The sequence below is a fragment of the Brassica oleracea genome, unplaced genomic scaffold, assembly GCF_000695525.1.
Source record: "Brassica oleracea var. oleracea cultivar TO1000 unplaced genomic scaffold, BOL UnpScaffold00895, whole genome shotgun sequence".
NCBI classification, from domain to species: Eukaryota; Viridiplantae; Streptophyta; class Magnoliopsida; order Brassicales; family Brassicaceae; genus Brassica; species Brassica oleracea.
In genome coordinates, this window is record NW_013617507.1 from 26,881 (window position 1) to 46,056 (window position 19,176).

Here is a 19,176-nt window from a genome sequence, read left to right on the forward strand (position 1 = left end):
CCAACTACATTATGTAACTCTTAGTAGATGATTTTCATACTACACACATCAACAGGGGCGAAGCCACATGATAGGGAAGGGGTGCATAGGCACCCATAATTTTCTTAAAAAATAGTGTAAATGCTAAGTAATTTTATATGTGCACCCTTTAGAATTTATAATTGTGCACCCATTAGAATTTAGATTAAGGGCAAATGAAAAACAAAACAAACTAAATTCCAAAAAAAAAATAGCTTAGCCCACAAAAAATAAAAGAAACTTTTAAAACTCAATTATAGTTTTCAATTTCTTTTTCTAAAATCATAAATCCCTAACTAGTAGTGACTAGTAACTATTAACGTGACATGCAAAAAACTTTAATAATATATTTTTATTTCCAAAATTTCTTTTAAAAAATATTTTGATTTGTTTCCACTAGGATATGTAATTATTCGAATAGTATTTGAATTTTACACAGAAGTCCTAAAGTTTTAAACAATGACAAATTTGACTTTAGATAAATTTTGTTTTTTTATTGACGATGAAAAAGTAATTTAGTTATTTAATTACATATCTTTTCATTTGTAGACTTTTGGAATTGGTTTTGAATTTACCTGCAGGGCCAGCTTAGATAGGGGGTGAGCGGTGTGACCGTTCCGGACCCAATCCGTTGTCCTCCTATTTCTTAATAGATAAGGGCCCAATTTTTTTAAAAAAATACATGTATTCTTATATTAAAAATAAGAAAAGAGGCCCAAAATTTTTTTATTATGAAAGTATTTTTTTTATTTCCATAGATTTATTTTTAAAAAGACTTCTCGTATTTTGAAAAAAAAAACATATATCTATCAGATTTTTTAAAAAAAAATAATAGTTTGGAAATTAATTTTTTTTTTTTGCCCAAGGGACCATGAATGTGAGATCATTTAAGTGAATAACTCATTTTGATTTACCAAAAAATTGCTTCAAAATATCACAAACTAAGAAGTGATACCTTACTTCAAGCAACGATTAATTTATAATGTATTAATATCAATATTTTATTACATTTATTTTCATATTATTTAATATTTTAATTTTAATATTAGTAGTGCACCCACCATAAAAAAATTCTGGCTTCGCCCCTGCACATCAAATTCCCCACAATATGATCATACATAGACCTAACTAATACCATCTACACAAGGTTAGGTATCTTCGCATCAAGGTTGGGTCCAATTAGGCTTTTCCAATAAGCGTTGTTTTCATCAAGTTGAAGGATTTCATATTTCATGGCCAAAACTAAAAATAATTGATGTGTACACATGGATCTTGCGATCTGGTGTACATGTAGCTCTTAAGAAAAAGTGTACATGTGGATACTATTTTGAAGCTTTGCGATCCTTGTACATGTAGACTTTAAAAAAATGTGTACACGTGGATTACGTTTTGGCTGTGTTACCAACTGATTGTGAAGGTGCTCTGTTTCTTTTGAAAAACAGAGTTTTTGATTAAACTCGATTTGATGGCTCCCTCCTGTGTTTGCGCCATCTCTGTAACACAAACAGACCAAAAATAAATAAAGCTTAGTGAACTCCCAAATCGGAACTCGCAACCCCAAATCGTAACCCTAACCCACAAATTGAACCCTAATCCACAAACCCTAAAGGGGAGTTCAACAGAAATCTAGAACTACGCCCCCAAATCGAAACCCTAATAACAAAACCCTAACAACTAGAGGCACTTCGAAAAGTATGCAATTTCAGCCTTCTCGCAGAAGAAACCCAAAATCGAAACTGTACAAGATGGAAGCAAGCCAAATAACTTACCTTTATCTTTTTCCTTAGCAGCTCGCTTCTTTCGCGATAACATCTTCTTCTACGTCAGCCTCCGCCGTTTAAACGTCCTCCGCAGAAAATCTCGTTCGTCGCTCTCTTCAACGGAACCTCTCTGTGTTTTACCGAAACCGATGGAAAAAAGAATTACCAACCCCGATATTTTTTTAACGTGCCTCAGGTAAATAAAAAATCCAAAATTTTGCTTTATTTTTGCGTCCACAACTTCAAACCAGACAATTTTCAAAATTCAAATCTCCTAACCAACCCAACCAGAAAAAAATGGCTAATTACCTAGATACCCACACTTAGTTTAGCTTTTTAGAGGGCAAACATGTATTCAACCATTGGAAAGTACCTCAGTAGTTTATTGTGCTCTGCAGTGTAATAAAAACACAGAATGTGTCTTTTTGTGTTAATAACTCTTCATCTTATTTATTACACTCTATGACACATTCTACTACACACACACTTTCTTCAACCATTCCATACATTCTTAACTAAATTAATTCTCTTTTAGTTCAATTATAAAGACAAGTTATAATAAAATTAATAGAAGTGACGGGATTTAACCATAACCATTGATCTGTTTTCTATTTCGACAGCTAAGATCCTTTTTTCATAGATCTGGATTAGACAAATATCTATCTGAAACCTAATCCATTAAATCAACAAAACCAAATCTATCATCTTCATCATCTTCGTGGCTTTCAGTTTTTCTTCTCTGGCAAAGGTTTTTCTTTTTGTTTAGTAAAGAGATGCAACAAATTATTTCTCTCACAAAAAATGATTTGAGTTTGGAGTGTGCAATGTCGACAACGATGGAGACATCGATATAGACGACGGCAAAAATGTAGACAACAACACAGACAACATCGATGACGGAAACATCGACGTAGATGAAAATGGAAACGTAGTCCACATCAATATAGATGACAAGCAAACCCCAAGGCATCTCCTCCTTCTTGCTCTGCTGCGATCCTTTCTTGATTTCATATTCTGCCTGTGGCAAAAGATCTCTCCGGTGAACCTTTTTTTATTATGTATCATCCAAATATCTGTTATGTTGCATCTGTTCCAAAGGACGAAGACGATCTCTTTCCATCAAAGTAATTTTTTTTTTATGTTTATTTTTATTGGATAAGAAATTCTGACAAAAAAAAAATTAGCTGAAATAATCTTTTTGTTCTTGTTAATAGAAAATGATTTTTGTTCTTGGTCATGATTATGTATGCGACGATTTTTGTATGGAGGAGATTAAGAGATGGATGTATTTGTTCTTGTTAATAGAAAATGATTTCTGTTCTTGGTCACCATAGGAACAAGAGTATCCACAACCCATGTCTTCTTGCCTTTTTGTTGTACACATGGAATTTGCACTTTTGTTAGTGAATATTATAATGTTGAAGTTTAGAAGAAGTTTATAACATGTTAGAGTCTTGTGTAATGTTAGAGTCTTGTGTACATAATTTTTATGAGTTTTTAAAATGTGTACACATGTACACTATAACTTCTAAGTACATATGGACATCAAATATGTGTATTGTTTTACCATGACTATAAAAGGTGATTTCTTATAATATTTCATGTATTTGTTACTCATCAATTCCATTTATTTTTATACATAATATCATTTTCATGTATCTTAACATTTTCTGTATATGATTAATTATCAGTCTACGTTAATTGTGTATATGTTTTGTTGTCCATATAGACTTCTTAAATAATATTCATGCATAAACTAGCTTTCTAGACATCGCACACGTTCTCATGTGCAAATTGAAAAATTTACCAAAACAAGAACCATGTTGGCCATTTTACAATAAAAAAATATCATTGTTCCATACTCCGCAACCATCTTTCTATATGTTGGAAGATTGGTATTGCTATATGTTGGAAGGTTAACATTTTGTGTATATGTGAAGAGCATTACATCAATGTACACATGGATATCGTTACAGTGTTGTATACATGGATATTGTTCTCATGTGTACACGTGAGTATTGTTCTCACAAAGATCTAGTCTATTCATCCACCACAAAATACATCTAGTGATACTATATACAACTATCTAACATAATACAATCAAATTTTTGAAGTCATAAAAATACACATTTATGGCTATATTGCAATCTACGAGTTCTCGATCTCTAATGTCCATATGTACACACTCTCTCTATTGTCCATATGTACACACTCTTTCTAATGTCCATATGTACACATTCCCTTGTGTACACTTATTGCACTCATTATACAGATGGTTTGTTTAAACAATATACATCCACCCTATCAATGAAATATGTGATCCAGTTTATAATAATGTTTTAAATGGTTCTCAATGTAGAAAGTATTCGAATAAAAAATAAAAAATAAATTTGCAATGGAGTAGATTGGTATTGCTATATTGTTGGAAAGTTTACATTTTTGTGTACATGTGAATATCATTACATTGGTGTACACATGGATATTGTTCATATGTACCGGTTCTTACACCAACAAACACAACATATATATGTCAACCTATCAACAAGAATACTCATATCTACATTACCTATTATGTACATATACACGCGTGTACAATGTACAAAATCCTGGTTGTTCATATGTACACACCCGTTGGTCTACATCCGACCACAGTTTTGTCAAAACAACAAAACTAGCAACACGCTTCGACCTTTTCCTCCATTCACCGCTCCCTCTTCAGTTTGCGCCATCTCTGTAAACAAACAGAAACCAGAAAAAAACTTTGAGCACTTAGAAATCTAGAACCGTACCCCTAAATCGAAACCCTAATCTACAAATCAAAACCGTAATGGGAGTTTTTCATAAATCTAGAACCGCGCCCCAAATCGAAATACTAACACCTCACGTCGAGGCTCTTACAAAACTCGAAAAATTGGCTAGGCAAAAAAAACACACCTTCGTCGATCTCCTTCCTCCGGCGTTTTCGTCTCGTCGTCATCTCCACCGGTCAAAGGTTCACTCGTCTGAAACCAGAAACGCCTTCGTCTTCTCTTTCCATGCTCGCTTCTTTCTCATGGTCATTCTTAATTTCGCCTGAATCCACCATCAAAACCCCCTCGTCAGTAACTTTCGTCGCCGTATTCTCTACCGTAAATGAAAATTAGGGTTAGTTGAGAGAATTGGTTAATTAGATTAATTTCACCTTTTTATGGGACCCAAATCCATTTATTAACCGTCCCAAATTTTTATTCGCGTCCACCAATACAATTCTGTTTTTTTTTCAAAATTTAAACCTACTTGCTAACCTAACCAGAAAATAGTATTTTACTCATATACCCATATTTGGTTTCGCTTTTCATAGGATAAAAGGGTCATTAACCACTTAAATGTGTCTCAGTAGCAAAATGTGTCTTAGTAGCAAAAATGTGTTCTATGCTGTAATAAAAACACATAAAGTGTCTATTTATGAAAATAACTCTGCTAGTAGCAATAAGTGTTCTCCCGTGTAATTAAAACACGAAAACTGTGTATTTGTGTTATACACTCTATTATTACCTGCGTTGAAGTAATTTTCTTCACGATATTTAGACATGTTTTGATTTTTGTGGAATTTAACTATGGATTCAAGTTCAATAAGAACACAATTTCTGAAAAATATTTAAAATACCACCCTATCCCGAATTTTACAAAAGAAATTGTTCGAAATATCATACGTGGTTACCATTTTTCAAAAATACATTCAATCAAAAATATTCTACCATTGGAGCTTAAGTTTAATGGTTATTATTTAAAAGTTTTGCATTTAGGAGGTAAGATTGAGTTTATAAACTTATATAAATATTTTATAAACGATTTATGAATGTTAGTTTAGTCTTTTTATAAATTATTTTTGAACGTTTATATATTAGTATTTATAAAACTGAAAAATGGTACTAAATATGTGGTAAAATTGAAATTCTCTGTTTTACAAATCAAGATACAACAAACCAACAAGAAACAAAAGAAAAACACTGTTACAATCTTCTTCATCATCATCTTCCCCAGATTGAAAGCCTTGTTTTCTTTTATTCGTTTCAAGTAAATCTCCTTCTCCTAGGCGGGCGAGAATCAGCACTGTCTACATCAGAAACCCTCGACCCATTCTCATTCCTTCTCCTCGAAGAAGACGTCGAAAGAGTAACCATTGAATCAATCTCAACTGCAGTATCCACTTGACTCTCAGAGTTTATTACAGCTGCAATGCTTGAGAAAGAGTCTCTATCGTCAATCACAACAGGAGAATGATGGTGCAACTCCTGGTGGTGGCTCCTCCCCAATGGATGAGTTCTAAAATACGCGTCCACAAGCCTCTCAGCAGAGCTCAACGCAGAGGTGAAATTCGAGATCCTTGCGACTCTGTGTGACTGTAACTGTCTCCGGATCAACAGAGGATGGAATCTCGTGCTGGTGGTCTCTCCTTCAAGATCAGGAGCAGCAATGTTGGGGTTCAGATCAATATCCTCTGATGCAGCACTAGCCTGGTTCTGCTCTGATCTAACTCCTCTAGAAGTCATCAACCGGTTAAGAATCGAATTGGCTCGATCATTAACTCTCTCTGATGCCTCAGGGACAAGGGTTGAGTCCCTGTCGAACCTACTCTGTATACGTCTAATCATCTCTTCCATTGGTATTGTAAAAGGCGACCTTTGAATTGTATTCCTCAAACTCTCAATGCGTCTAGCATGAGGTCTCATAGGGATCTTTGTATCTAAACACTCTTCAACAACTTCTCTTTTATGGTTCCCACGCCCGTAGATCGGTGTCACGGTTTTGGAGGTCACCTCTCCTTTGCAGACCGGACACTCCTTTGCTTCCGAGATGTTTAGCAATTGGAAGAGACACGGCCAACAGTAAAGATGGCCACAGCAAGTGAGAACCGGCTCCTTTGACACGTCCAAACATATATTACAATCGAAGAAGTTACCATCGCCCCCGCCGCTGCTTTTGTCAACATCCGCTTTCTTCTCTGATATACCGTCCCCAGTGGCTCCCTCTCCGTTCTCACACATTTTCAGATTCTCGTTGCCTCTTTCACTACCTTCGCCAGTCTGGAAAGCAACTCCGTTTGGAGAGCTTCCCATCAACTGGCTCAGTTCTATATCCATGGTAAGGGTTTCAGACAGAACCGGGATGATGGGGAGATTAAGTTGTCTGAACCTCGTCCTACGCCGGGTTCTGATCCTTGTCACAGCGTCTGAGGGTCTCTCAGAAGGCGGCTCACTAGTCCAATCAGCGAAATTCACAGTTTCACTTAGGGCCTGCTGGAGATCTGACGACTCAGGACCAGGGCCTAGATTCAAATCCAGGTTCATAGTGTCAGCTAACTCTTCACCCATCAATAAACAAAAACAAAAAAAAAGGCTCTTCCTTTTCACTTGTGGTCAACAAAGTCTACTCCATGGGGGGATCTTTGTTATCCTGCAAGGAAGAGAAACAAATGACACAAATATAAGCTTTATCCGGTCCACAAGTTGTTTAAGATAAAACTTGGAGAAAGAAACATCTCATAAACAATAAATCTAGCACTTCTTATTAGGCAGGCACACAGTTTTTTCAATCTTTAAGTAACCTAGACTATAGAAGAAACACCAAATATAAGTAAAAAAGCATACAAAACGTTAAGGAAAGTAAGATTCTCCGACAATCATGTAATCAAGACAATCAATTACACTAAAGACAATGACAATCACAATTTGAAAGGGATGTGATTCAATTCTGAATTCAAAATCTAAACAAAAAAAAAAAACAGAAACAGAAGAAGAGATATGTAAGTACCGTGGAAGCTATTTCTCGAAGCTGGTTAATTCTCAGATTCGATTCAGATTCAAATGACAGGAAGAGAAGATGAAGAAAGCTGATTCTCGAATCCTTGTCTAAGAAACAAAAAGCCCAGATTGAAGTCTCGACTCTCTCGATCCAGGAACAATCAATCTTAACCACACAGACAAAAATCTGGAGCTGGGAAGGAGAAGAATGAACGACCTGGACGAGGTGGGATTTAGGTTAATCGATCAATCAGCGATATAACACCAACGCTGGAAGCTTGAGCTGATAACGCCCGCCATGGAAGACTCGCTCTTTATTACCTTTTTAGATTTACATTGGGCTAACGAACCGAAACCTCCTCAAAGCAGCAGAGAGAAAGAGGGGGTCGAATCTGGTACGATCCGGTTTGTGTCAAGTTCCTCGCCATGATCACCAACTCTTGTGATCGGACGGCTATAGAATTATCAGGATCGTTTTCAGTTTCTTTACTAATTATGTGCCGAATTGATTTCTGCAAATGTATACCGAATGGTCCAAATCTCATTACGTGTCCCTCCAGTTTAGTCTCAAAACCCTTGTTTAGATGCTATTGCTAGCCTTTACGTTTTAATACCAAGTTATATACTTTATTAAATTTTGCATTTAAAAAATAATTCTTTGACTATATATGCCAAGTGTTCTCAACGCCACTTTTGTCCGTGTTAGCTTACCAGCCTCATTGACTCTGCTATGTTTCCGGTGGTAAATAAAAAGTGTGATAAATAGACACCACCTGGAGTAGTTTGCTTGAGGTAATACTCTCCCGTCTTCTCTGATGTAACTCTATTTTCTCCTCTTAAATAAAGTTTATAGTAAAAATGCTTCAATGGTATTCTATTTTCTACTATATAATAGCGTAAACCTATTTTTACTTTATATATAGAGTAATTTTTTTTTTTGGTTCATTGCTCTATTTTTTACTCTAAAATAGAGTACCATTGTAACAACATCCAACTCTATTATAGAGTTACTCTATTTTAGAGAAAAAAATATAGTAAATCATTAGAGATGGTCTTAGGACATCTCTGATATAACTCTATTTTTTCCTCTATAATTTACACCAGAATAGAGTAACTCTATTATAGTTTAATTTTTGTTTAAATGGTGCTACTCTATGATAGAATCATTCTATATTTCACTCTATAATAAAATAATTATATTATATAGTAACACCACTGCAACAAAAATTACTCTATTTAAGGTAAGTTATAGAGAAAAAATAAATAAAGTTTGATTGAAGATGGTATTAGCTAACTTTATTACCGAGTCCCATTCAGAACTGGAGATGATAGTTAAACCAATCCTATTAGCTCATGGCAAACGTACATAACTGTCGATATGTCACAATGCATAGCATCTATTTTTCCTCGGGTCATTCTTCATACCAACTTGTAATCAGTTCCAAAAACAAAATGAAGGGAGCGACCACATTATCGTATTCGTTACCTTGGTAGAGTCGTTGTAACGATCTGGATGCCATTTTAATGCACAAACTTGGTATCTGAAGAAAAGAGTTGCATGAAATAGTTGAGGGAGATTTAACAGAACAAGATCAGCGTAAAATATAGCTTCCTTCTGATAAGATGGAGTAGCATTTTTGGCATCTTCAAGGTGGTAAGGGGGGACCTGAGAAACTATGTCCATGAAACTTCTAGCTTGATCATGAGTCTGTTGAAAAATGATCGTCCTCTCTCTCATATCTCGTTGTCTTGAGCACGAGATTAGAGCTAAAAAGAGTTTTGGATGTAAATTTCAGATTCTGATGATTTAACCATATATTTTAGAGATTAATTATGTAGAAATATCACAAATTTTTTTTTAACGTATGATTAATTATTCTATTACAACGATGAGAAATATTACATAGACGATTCTACAGCTGACAATTCTACCATCATATGAGAATGCACGTCTGACTGCATCGCTCCGAGCTGTTCTATGAGATCCATGTTCGATGATACGCCCTTGCACTATGTTGAAGACCTCTTGTAACTCTTTTTCTCCAATCTGCATAATTTGTGTTTTCTGGGGTTTGAACCCCAGACCTCCTGGTGTAGAAGCAGAACCCTTAGTCAAACCACTAGACTATGGGGGCTTCCACAAAAAAAAATATCACAAATTAGCACCAAAATATATCATTATTCCAAATTAGTATATAAAGAAGAAAATGACAAATATAACATTAACTAAAATATGTTTAAAAAGAAATTTCTTTATATTGGGGTTTGAGGTTTAATATTAGTATTTAGGGTTTAGTATTTAGAAAGCAGGATTAGAATAAATGTTTAGAATTTAAAATAATTTAGTTATTTTCCCTTTTAGTTAATGCCAATTTAGTAATATTTTTGTTTATGGGTTAATTTTGTTATAATGTTTTTTTTTCTAACTTTAGTTTCGGGGAACAATTGTGGTCTGATTCTAATAGCATCAAAACTGTATAGATATATATAGAGAAATATTCTAGGATAGCAATAAAAAGTTTTTGTCATAAATATAGATTTTAAGGATTAAAATGACCAAAATGTCTCATTAAAGAGGTAAATACAGTAGAACATCTATAAATTAATACTCGATAAATTAATAATCTCTATAAATTAATAAATTTTGTCGGTCCCAACTTGGGCCGGTTCAAAATTTCACATCAAATCGATAAAATAATAAGATAATAATTTTTTTGAAAATTCTATGTAAATAGATGGTCCCATTAAAATTATAATAATTTATATGTATACATATTTTATATAAGTAAGTACCTATTATTATAATATTTGTTTTATATTCACAATGAAATTATCTTTATATTTTCTTAATTTCTTAACACTTAGTATATTTTTGATAAGATTTATTAATATTATATCGAAAATCACATTTAATTTCAAAAAATAACAATTAATGTCTATACACTAAAATCAAATATTTTTATTATCTTAGGATAAATATATTTTAAAAAAAAAAATCTAAAAAGAAAATTTTTGTAAATTAATATCTCTATAAATTAATAAAATTTCAAAGTTCCAACATTATTAGTTTATAGAGGTTCTACTGTATAAACTTATACGGTTATACCCCTAGGGTTAAATAATTCAAACCTTAGGGTTTAGAGTTAAGGGGTAAAGATTTAGAATTAAGTTTTAAAATTTTATAAATTAAAAAATAAATATTAAAAATTTGAAAAATAGTTTTAAAAATATTTTCGAATTACAAAAAAAAATTTGAAAAAATTTAAAAAAATAAAAAATAAAATATTTTCAAAAAAAGTTATAAAAAAGTTCAAATTTGAAAACATATAATCTGAAACTATAAAAAAATATTATCTTTTTATTATTTTTTATTTATTTATTTGTATTTATATATCTAGAGTAAAATGTATTTTTTACCTATTAAATGAAACATTTTGTCATTTTCCTCTTTAAGATTTTTTTTTTGCCATAAAATTTTTAAAATAATCTAGTTAAAATAATTGCCCATATATATACACGTATGTGCAAAGATTTTTGTTACTATTAATTATGACTTTTGAGTTACATTGCAGCCTTTGTCTTTTGCCTATTATTTTTTCTAATTTTTTTATTTATAAAAAGTTAAATAATAGATAATGGGAAATACCTTAGAATAGCACTAAAAAAATTTATGTCACAAATATAGACCATAAGAATAAAAATGACCAAAATATTTTATTAAAGAGGTAGTAAATATATATTTATATCCCTAAGTTTAACTAATCCAAACCTTGGGGTTTAGAGTTGAGAAGTGCAGATTTGGGATTGAGATTTAAAATTTTATAAAATAAAAAATAAATATTAAAAATTTGAAAATAAAAATTTTAAAAATAGTTTCAAAAAATATTTTTGAATTACAAAAAAAAAAATTGAAAAAAATAAAATAAAATTTTCGAAAAAAAAAATGATAAAAAAATAAATTTATAAAAAAATTCGAATTTGAAAACATATAATCTTAAACTATAATAAAAAAAATTATTTTATTTTATTTTTGTTATTTTTTTATATATCTTGGGTATTATGACCATTTTACCTATTAAATGAAACATTTTTGTCATTTTCTTCCTTATGATCTATTTTCTTAATCAAAACTTGAAAATAATCTATTTAATAGAAGAGAAAAAGACAAAATAGCACTAAATCAAGTTTTTGTTCCCAAACTAGCATTCAAGGTCAAAAGTCACAAAAATAGCACTTAATGTTTTATCAAAAGTCACAAACTTATGGTTTAGAATTAAAGGGTGGGGTTTAGGATTTAGGTTTTAGGGTTTAGGGTTTAGAGTTTAGGGTTTAGGGTTTAGAGTTTAGGGTTTAGGGTTTAGGGTTTAGGATTTAGGGTTTAGAGTTGAGAAATGAGGTTTTGAGGATAAGATTTCAAATTTTGAAAAATAAAAAAATTAAAATTTTCAAAGGATAAACTTAAAAATGTGCTATTTTGGTCGTTTTAGTTTTTGAGTGTTATTTTGTGATATAAACTTAGAAATGTGTTATTTTGGAGATTTGCCCAATTATCCATAGGTAATTCCTGTATAAAAAAAGTTAAATAAACATTTGTTAAAAATTTTAAACTTTTTTTTGACTAAACGTGGCATCGTTTGATAACGAGGAGAAGACAAACAGTAAACAAAAGACGCTGCTTTGCTTTAGCTCTCTCGTCCTCTTCTTCTCTTCGTCGTTCCTCAGATTCCTACTCAGCGTAACCCAAACCAATCTTTGACCTTTCTTCTCCAATGGCACTGCTACAACACTGTTCCGTCTCCGTCATCTCTGCGGTTCGATTGAGCTTCTCATCCTCCGCATCACCACCGTTGACGACAAGGGCTTCTCTCAATTTTCACCAGGAGAAGAAGAGTTATTCCCGGAGAATGATATGCAGAGCTATGGTACAAGAGGCGGCAGCTCAAGGGATCCCTTCAGTTTACGCCAGAGAAATGGAGCGTCTCTCCGCCAAAGAATCGCTCATTCTCGCCGTAAAGTCTCTACCTTTACCGTCTTTAGATCTTCGATTTCAATATCTTCAATTGAAAGTTGCCTCCTTTAGTAGTAACCGCTTTATTTCCTCTGTTTCAAGAATCACAACGGTTAAGCTGTTTTCTGATTACTCTCTCTGTTCGAGTTCAGTTCAATGATGCTGGAGGCTTTGAGGCTTTAGTTACAGGGAAGATCACTGATCTACAAAAGATTGATGTGAATGAGAGGATAACTACACTAGAGCGGCTTAACCCTACTCCTAGACCAACCACGTATGTGCTCCTATTATCAGTTTCAGGTCTTAAAGTTTTTAAAAGGACAATGACATGAACTGGTTTCTGATACTTTTACAGGTCTCCTTATCTTGAAGGCAGATGGAGTTTTGAGTGGTTTGGATCCAACATTCCTGGTTCACTTGCTGCTCGTGTTATTTTCGAGTTAGTCTTCTTACTACTATGTATCTTTCTCATAGATAAGCAATAAAACATTTTATTCATTGCTCTCTATCTGTTTGTGACTGTGGCAGGAGGTTTCCTTCGTCATTTGTGAGTCTATCAAGTATGGACATTGTCATTAAAGATGCTAGCACAAGGGCCACCGCCAACGTTAAGCTGTTAAACATGGTATATGTATATATACATTCTTGTATAAAACTTATGGATATGTATTTTGAGTAATAGAACAACTGTTTGATATAAAAAATATATATATATATATATATATATATATATATATGAATAAGCAGACTCAAAAGAAGAAGTTATTTTGTCTATGCAGATCGAAAACAAAGTCATCCTGACATCGAAATTGACAGTGGAAGGGCCTTTGAGGATGAAGGAGGAGTATCTAGAGGGAATGCTAGAGTCGCCAACTGTTATTGAAGAAGCAGTACCGGAACAGCTAAGAGGTTTGTTGGGTCAAGCTACCACGACGTTGCAGCATCTTCCTGAACCTGTTAAGGACACTCTAGCCAATGGTCTAAGAATTCCACTTGGTAACTTATATTATAAGCAACATTTTTAACATTAGCTCTCCTCACATGTAGCATTGTAACCATGCCGTTGCTGGCTTTCAGGTGGATCTTACCAGAGATTCTTCATGATATCTTATCTAGACGACGAGATTCTTGTAAGTTGATGGAATTGTTATACCCTTAGAAGTTAAAAAACCTTGCAGGGAAGCTTACTGAATATGAAACGGTGCTTTTGTTGTTGTGTAGATTGTAAGAGATACTTTGGGAGTGCCTGAAGTTCTAACGAGGGTTGAAACATCGTCTTCATCGAGCGTTATAGAGAATCTTGAATACAACAGTTAAAAAGAACAGGTCCTTGTGTTCCTCTGTTTATGTCTATAAATGTCAAACAAACTGAATACAACTTACTATATAACTCTCCGGACACAGATATCGTTTCATTATCCATTATTTAACACTTTGATAAACGAAATTAAAGGTTACATATGCATTTATAATAAATTTTAATATGTTTTCTTAGTACGTGCAAACCACAACTAAATGCATAATTTAAAAACAGAGGGAGTAGTGTGTTTAAGACAATGATCAGCTCATAACACATTAAGGGTGAAATAAAAAAGAGTTTAACCTTTACATAATATCAATTTATTGGACTAAACAAAAACAACAAAAAATATTTCCACAAAAACCTAATTAAGAAGATAAAATACACCACTTATAAAAAGCTCTTTTGTTTGAGAGACAAGAGTTAGAATTGGTGATGAGAATCTGAGAAAATTGATCCACCATGTAAATGGGAGGAAGAAGACGAGTTAGAAGAAGCAGAAACGTCCATGGCGGACGAGGGCAAATAGGGAAATTCACCAAGTTCTTGAATAAACCCTCCAAAATCTCCCATACCATTCAAGAACCCTCCTGAGAGCTCACCACCGTCATTATCACCGTTCCAAGTCATCGACATATCTTCCATCTCTGAGTTTGAGCAGAACCCTTGATCATCACAACGCTCTACTTCTCCTGGTTTCTCCATGTTGATCATGTCTTGGACTTGACGATGAGTACCTCTTCTTGTCTTTGTCCTTGAAACACCATGGTCTTCTGGTTTGCCTGTGAGGCTCTGGACGAGCTCTCGGAAGTTGGCAACGTCGGTCTTGATGATCTCAGGTGCAAATATATGAATTATACGGATCTTTGGCTTTGTTTTGGTTATTGAGTATGATTGTTTGTGCATCGCTAGGGTTGATGATGAGCTTCTTGATTTCTTGAAGATGGTGGCTTCCATTTTGGAGTTATATTAGGGTTGATTGTTGAGGAAGAGAAAGATGTAGTTGGTGAATATGATAGTAAGTTGAGATATGTCAAGGTTTTATAGGAGGAAAATGGAAATGATTAGCAAGAACAAAAAAAAGAATATTTAAAATCATTATTCTTCAATTTAAATGATTTTAAATGTGGAAAGTGTATATATGAACTAGACATATGTGAATAATAAAATGGGAACTTTGTTAATATTTTTATAATTTTATAGCCATCATGTAAATTCAAAAGAAACTAATTGGATTAAAAAACTCAAAAGAAGCTAGTTGGATTAACTAATTACATGTATTAGTTACTATAAGAAAGATATATAAGTATGCGTCAACACAAGACATAAAATATCTTTAAGCGCATTGGTCTTCTCCCACTAATCAAATTATCATGTTGTAATTTCTTTAATAAGGCATATTTTATAGTTTACATAATACTATATATTTATGTTATGTGTTATGTTTGTGCTAGTGTACAATAGATAAATGCAGGTGGTACTAGTTAATGGATTAAATTAATATACAAGTAGGATTTCACAAACTTGTACCCATGTCAGGCACACAAACTCAACAAACTTATGATTGTTTTTTTCCCAAGAATACAATATTGGCGTATACTAAATTACTAATTACTTGTCTAGTTGATGGTAGAGATTCTTTTTTGCCTATACTGATCTGGACTTTTATTTTACATTTTCATGTTTGGCCTATAAGTTAAGTATCATGTATTCATAATTATAATTGCGAAAGAAGACTGCATTTTTTGTTGCAATCAAGCAATTGAAGGTTTTTAGAAGAAAAGAAGGTAGTTGATCAAAATATGAAGACAATAATGTAGAAACGATGGAGATAAATGATAAAGTGGAATGTGGAAGACATGGAGATGGCATGACTCTTCGGTGACTCTCACTTAATTACCTTTTACCTTTAGTTGTCTCACGTCCTTTTTCTCATATGCACGAGGCAGTTTCACTTCCTTACGTCTATTTTTTTCACCTTTTCAACTTTATAAAAATATACGAATAAAAATAAAATAAGAATTAATACCTTTGATTTAGCACACAAGCACGACTCAAAGGAGTATGGTAAAGAAATATATAATATGTTATACTTTTATGTATATATGTTTTTGGATGATCCAATCCAACATGTACATATTATTTATACATTATCTAATTCGAATCCAAAATCTATATATATACAACAAGCTCATTACTTAAGTATATTAGTGACCATCCACGAATTATAAAAGAATATATTGTCGATATGCATATAGCTATAGATATATTATCTGATAAAATATCCCTTCCTTGCTATATGACAACTTTTGCAAGAAAAAAAATTAGTGAAGACAACTATCATCCCCTATATTATATATATTATAGGGCAAATCTCAAAAATAGCACATTTCTAAGTTTATATCACAAAAATAGAACTCAAAAACTAAAATGACCAAAATAGCAACTCTAAACCCTAAACTCTAAACCCTAAACTCTAAACCCTAAACTCTAAACCCTAAACTCTAAACCCTAAACTCTAAACCCTAAACTCTAAATCCTAAACCCTAAATCCTAAATCCTAAACCCCATCCTTTAACTCTAAACCATAAGTTTGTGACTTTTGATAAAACATTAAGCGCTATTTTTGTGACTTTTGACCTTGAATGCTAGTTTGGGAACAAAAACTTGATTTAGTGCTATTTTTGTCTTTTTCTCTATATTACATGCTAAACTAAATATACGTCGACTACAAAAGATATATTTTTGTTGATATTAACAAAAAAAAAAAAGATAAATTAGATAGGTCATATACGTGGGTCGATCGATCATCTTTATAGAAACATATTAAACCCTTTTTAAAAACCTTAAATAACCCCCTGGGTTTTTGTTGCACGACCTTACTTTGTGTCAGAATATATTTTGGAAATACATTAACAGTATATATAGTTTTCTAATGGCTGCTTAAGCTACGACCCATATATATAGTTTACAGAGAAATAGCTAGTCAATGGTGAATGATTCGACGATAACAAGACATAACGAATAATAGCCGTTGGATCATGGACGTAGCGTGAAGTGTTTATAACAGCTAAACAATAAAGAGAACTGAAACCCTTTTTTTTGACTAAAGAGAACTGAAACTTACAGAAAGGATTTGCCGATTTGGTTCCAACTTTGTTGTGTACAAACGTGTACGTGAGAGACTCAGAGTCGAACACACGAGTCTTGTGCTCTCTTTTTAGATTCGGACCACATTCCACATGCATGCTACTAAGCCGATGTATGGTAGACACGTGTCCATAGTTAAGCCGTATGGTGGTCCTCCTCGTATTTGTTTGACATGGTTCCCAGTTCTAATCTTTTTGTACATCTCTCCTTAGCTGGAATGTGGATGGACCCCCGACAGATTTTTAGTTTTAAAATTTGTTAACAAACCAAATGAATCCACAATATTTAATCCAACTAAGTACGGTTTACTTTGAGGAAATGATAATCTCTTGCTTAATTAATTATACCGTTCATGATAATCTTGCAAAGTGTATGCTTCTAAATAGGTAATTTTTGTTACAAAACCAAAGATATAATATAATGTATATCATATATGATATATCATATCTGTTTAATTGGATATCCAGGATTTCAGACTTTGTTATATATGTTTGTCGAGAATACATGAGGAATTGAGGATGAGGATAACAAATACTGAGATTTTTTTTTTTTGTAACTGAGCCGAATACTGAGATTTGAGCTCTTTTAACTTACAAATTTATTTTTTTCTACACCGAGACATTTTAAGAAAATGAAAGGGAAATCGGTCCGAATGACCATGAAAAAAGACATAATTCACTAGATAACTAAATACCCTAGATTTTCGATACACCCATTCCACTTTATGTAATAATGTTATTTTGCCTTGAGTGATGACCGGTGAAACCTGAAGAAAATAAAAATAAAAAATCCTAGTTATTAGTTGTTTCAAGTTACTCGTGGCATAATTATATTCACATCTTTCTTTTTACCTTTATTTGGTAAATTTTGAAAAATTGATCCACAGTTTTCTCCACCTCTTCGAACCACGTTTCCTCCTCACCATCGCCACCGTCTGTGTTCTCTGAGTTTATTTCTTTCTCTAACTGTGTTGCAAAGGGACATCGTCTCCACTTCGGGAATCTATTGCGAAAAGACGTCGTGACAGTCCAATCGGCGAGAAGGAGCACAGTGACCCTTTTCCCATTCACATCGGCGCTTTGTCTCAGATCTGTTGCAATATTGTAAGTTCTAGGGTGTGTGCTTTAAATTCTATTTTTGTGATGCTCTTTTTCCCTATTTGGGATGTAGTCCAGCCTAGTCGAATCTAAATTGTTAAATATAAACTCTATTTTGGGTTGCATGTCGGATCTAGTAGACAGAGGTCACCGAATCGATTTAGGGTTGAACTTTTACCGATTTGTCTTACTCATCTTCTTACATCGAAGTCTATGGTAATTTTGTTTGGAATCGAGACAAACATAGTATATGTAGAACTATTTGATCGGTCTATGCTATGTGACATGGAATAGCTTAAATTGTTAATCATTCACGTACCCTTTTGTTTTGCACTTCTTTATGATGTAGAAACAATCATAAGGTATTTAGAATTTATATTCCATTCAATGTACTTTTGTGTTCCAAGTTATATGTATATATACAATACTATATCAAATAGAAATAATTATCTTGTTTTATGTATCGAGTGTAGTTCACTCCTCGCAAATGGTAATGTATAACAATTCCATTCTATGTAACCATGTGTACCATGTCATATATAGATTTACTATTCCATATAAATAGAAATGCTTATCTTGTGCTATGTATTGATTGTAGTTCGCTCATGTCATATTCTCTTTGTGATTCCAAGACAAAAACATTTGGCTTAGAATAAATGTTTTTATAGAACTAAGTGACTTTGGCTTTGTATAGGTAATTCCGCTGTATTTACACTTATTATGTTATAAATGCACGCCGTTGGGATGGAATTGAAGTGTATGGCTCTCACTGAAGAAAATCTTTGTGTAGCTGCAGAGAACTACTTGATTGAAACACTGGCACTGTATCAAGCCGGAGCACTCACCCATGACGTGTAACATGGGTTTATGGTTTCTAAGCATTGTTTTTATGTTCTAGCTTTGCTTCTTGTTTTTAGATACTACCATCTAAACTACCTCCGTGTTGTAGTAATGTTTTATGGAGTGACTCCAATTCTATGTATCTTCTTCCTTTTCGTTGCATACACTGGAAGAATGAAATCATATTCCATATGCGTAAATAGTGTTTCACTAACTGCGT

General features: G+C 33.1%; 3 protein-coding genes across 4 annotated transcripts; 1 reads left to right on the top strand and 2 right to left on the bottom strand.

Annotated features, from left to right (window-relative positions):
• Positions 1-5,684: 5,684 nt before the first annotated feature.
• LOC106320362 lies at positions 5,685-8,134 on the bottom strand. Of its 2 annotated transcripts, XM_013758719.1 has the most exons (3): positions 7,779-8,134; positions 7,572-7,669; positions 5,685-7,214 (listed from the first exon to the last, which is right to left on the bottom strand). In XM_013758719.1, the coding sequence occupies exon 3, from the start codon at positions 7,130-7,132 to the stop codon at positions 5,831-5,833; it is 1,302 nt and encodes a 433-aa protein (XP_013614173.1). In that variant the 5' UTR covers positions 7,133-7,214; positions 7,572-7,669; positions 7,779-8,134; the 3' UTR covers positions 5,685-5,830. The 2 variants fall into 2 exon arrangements, with proteins under 2 accessions (XP_013614173.1, XP_013614172.1); XM_013758718.1 differs by having other exon boundaries at positions 7,572-8,134.
• A 4,065-nt stretch (positions 8,135-12,199) lies between these two features.
• Positions 12,200-14,063, top strand: LOC106320364 (probable plastid-lipid-associated protein 9, chloroplastic). Its single transcript, XM_013758721.1, has 7 exons — positions 12,200-12,570; positions 12,722-12,843; positions 12,925-13,008; positions 13,098-13,194; positions 13,349-13,565; positions 13,647-13,699; positions 13,791-14,063. Exons 1-7 carry the CDS (start codon positions 12,331-12,333, stop codon positions 13,884-13,886), a joined length of 909 nt encoding a protein of 302 aa, XP_013614175.1. The 5' UTR covers positions 12,200-12,330; the 3' UTR covers positions 13,887-14,063.
• Positions 14,064-14,143: 80 nt separating this feature from the next.
• Positions 14,144-14,895, bottom strand: LOC106320365 (VQ motif-containing protein 25-like). Its single transcript, XM_013758722.1, has one exon. The coding sequence runs from the start codon at positions 14,824-14,826 to the stop codon at positions 14,293-14,295; it is 534 nt and encodes a 177-aa protein (XP_013614176.1). The 5' UTR covers positions 14,827-14,895; the 3' UTR covers positions 14,144-14,292.
• Positions 14,896-19,176: the final 4,281 nt, after the last annotated feature.

What these genes read in the sequence shown, in the direction of transcription:
- LOC106320362 (XM_013758719.1), bottom strand. Translation starts at nt 7,132, where the DNA reads ATGGGTGAAGAGTTAGCTGACACTATGAACCTGGATTTGAATCTAGGC.
- LOC106320365 (XM_013758722.1), bottom strand. Translation starts at nt 14,826, where the DNA reads ATGGAAGCCACCATCTTCAAGAAATCAAGAAGCTCATCATCAACCCTA.
- LOC106320364 (XM_013758721.1), top strand. Translation starts at nt 12,331, where the DNA reads ATGGCACTGCTACAACACTGTTCCGTCTCCGTCATCTCTGCGGTTCGA. An exon ending in GCTGCTCGTGTTATTTTCGA is followed by an intron (nt 13,009 to 13,097) that starts GTTAGTCTTCTT and finishes TGACTGTGGCAG; the next exon opens with GAGGTTTCCTTCGTCATTTG. An exon ending in ATCTAGACGACGAGATTCTT is followed by an intron (nt 13,700 to 13,790) that starts GTAAGTTGATGG and finishes GTTGTTGTGTAG; the next exon opens with ATTGTAAGAGATACTTTGGG.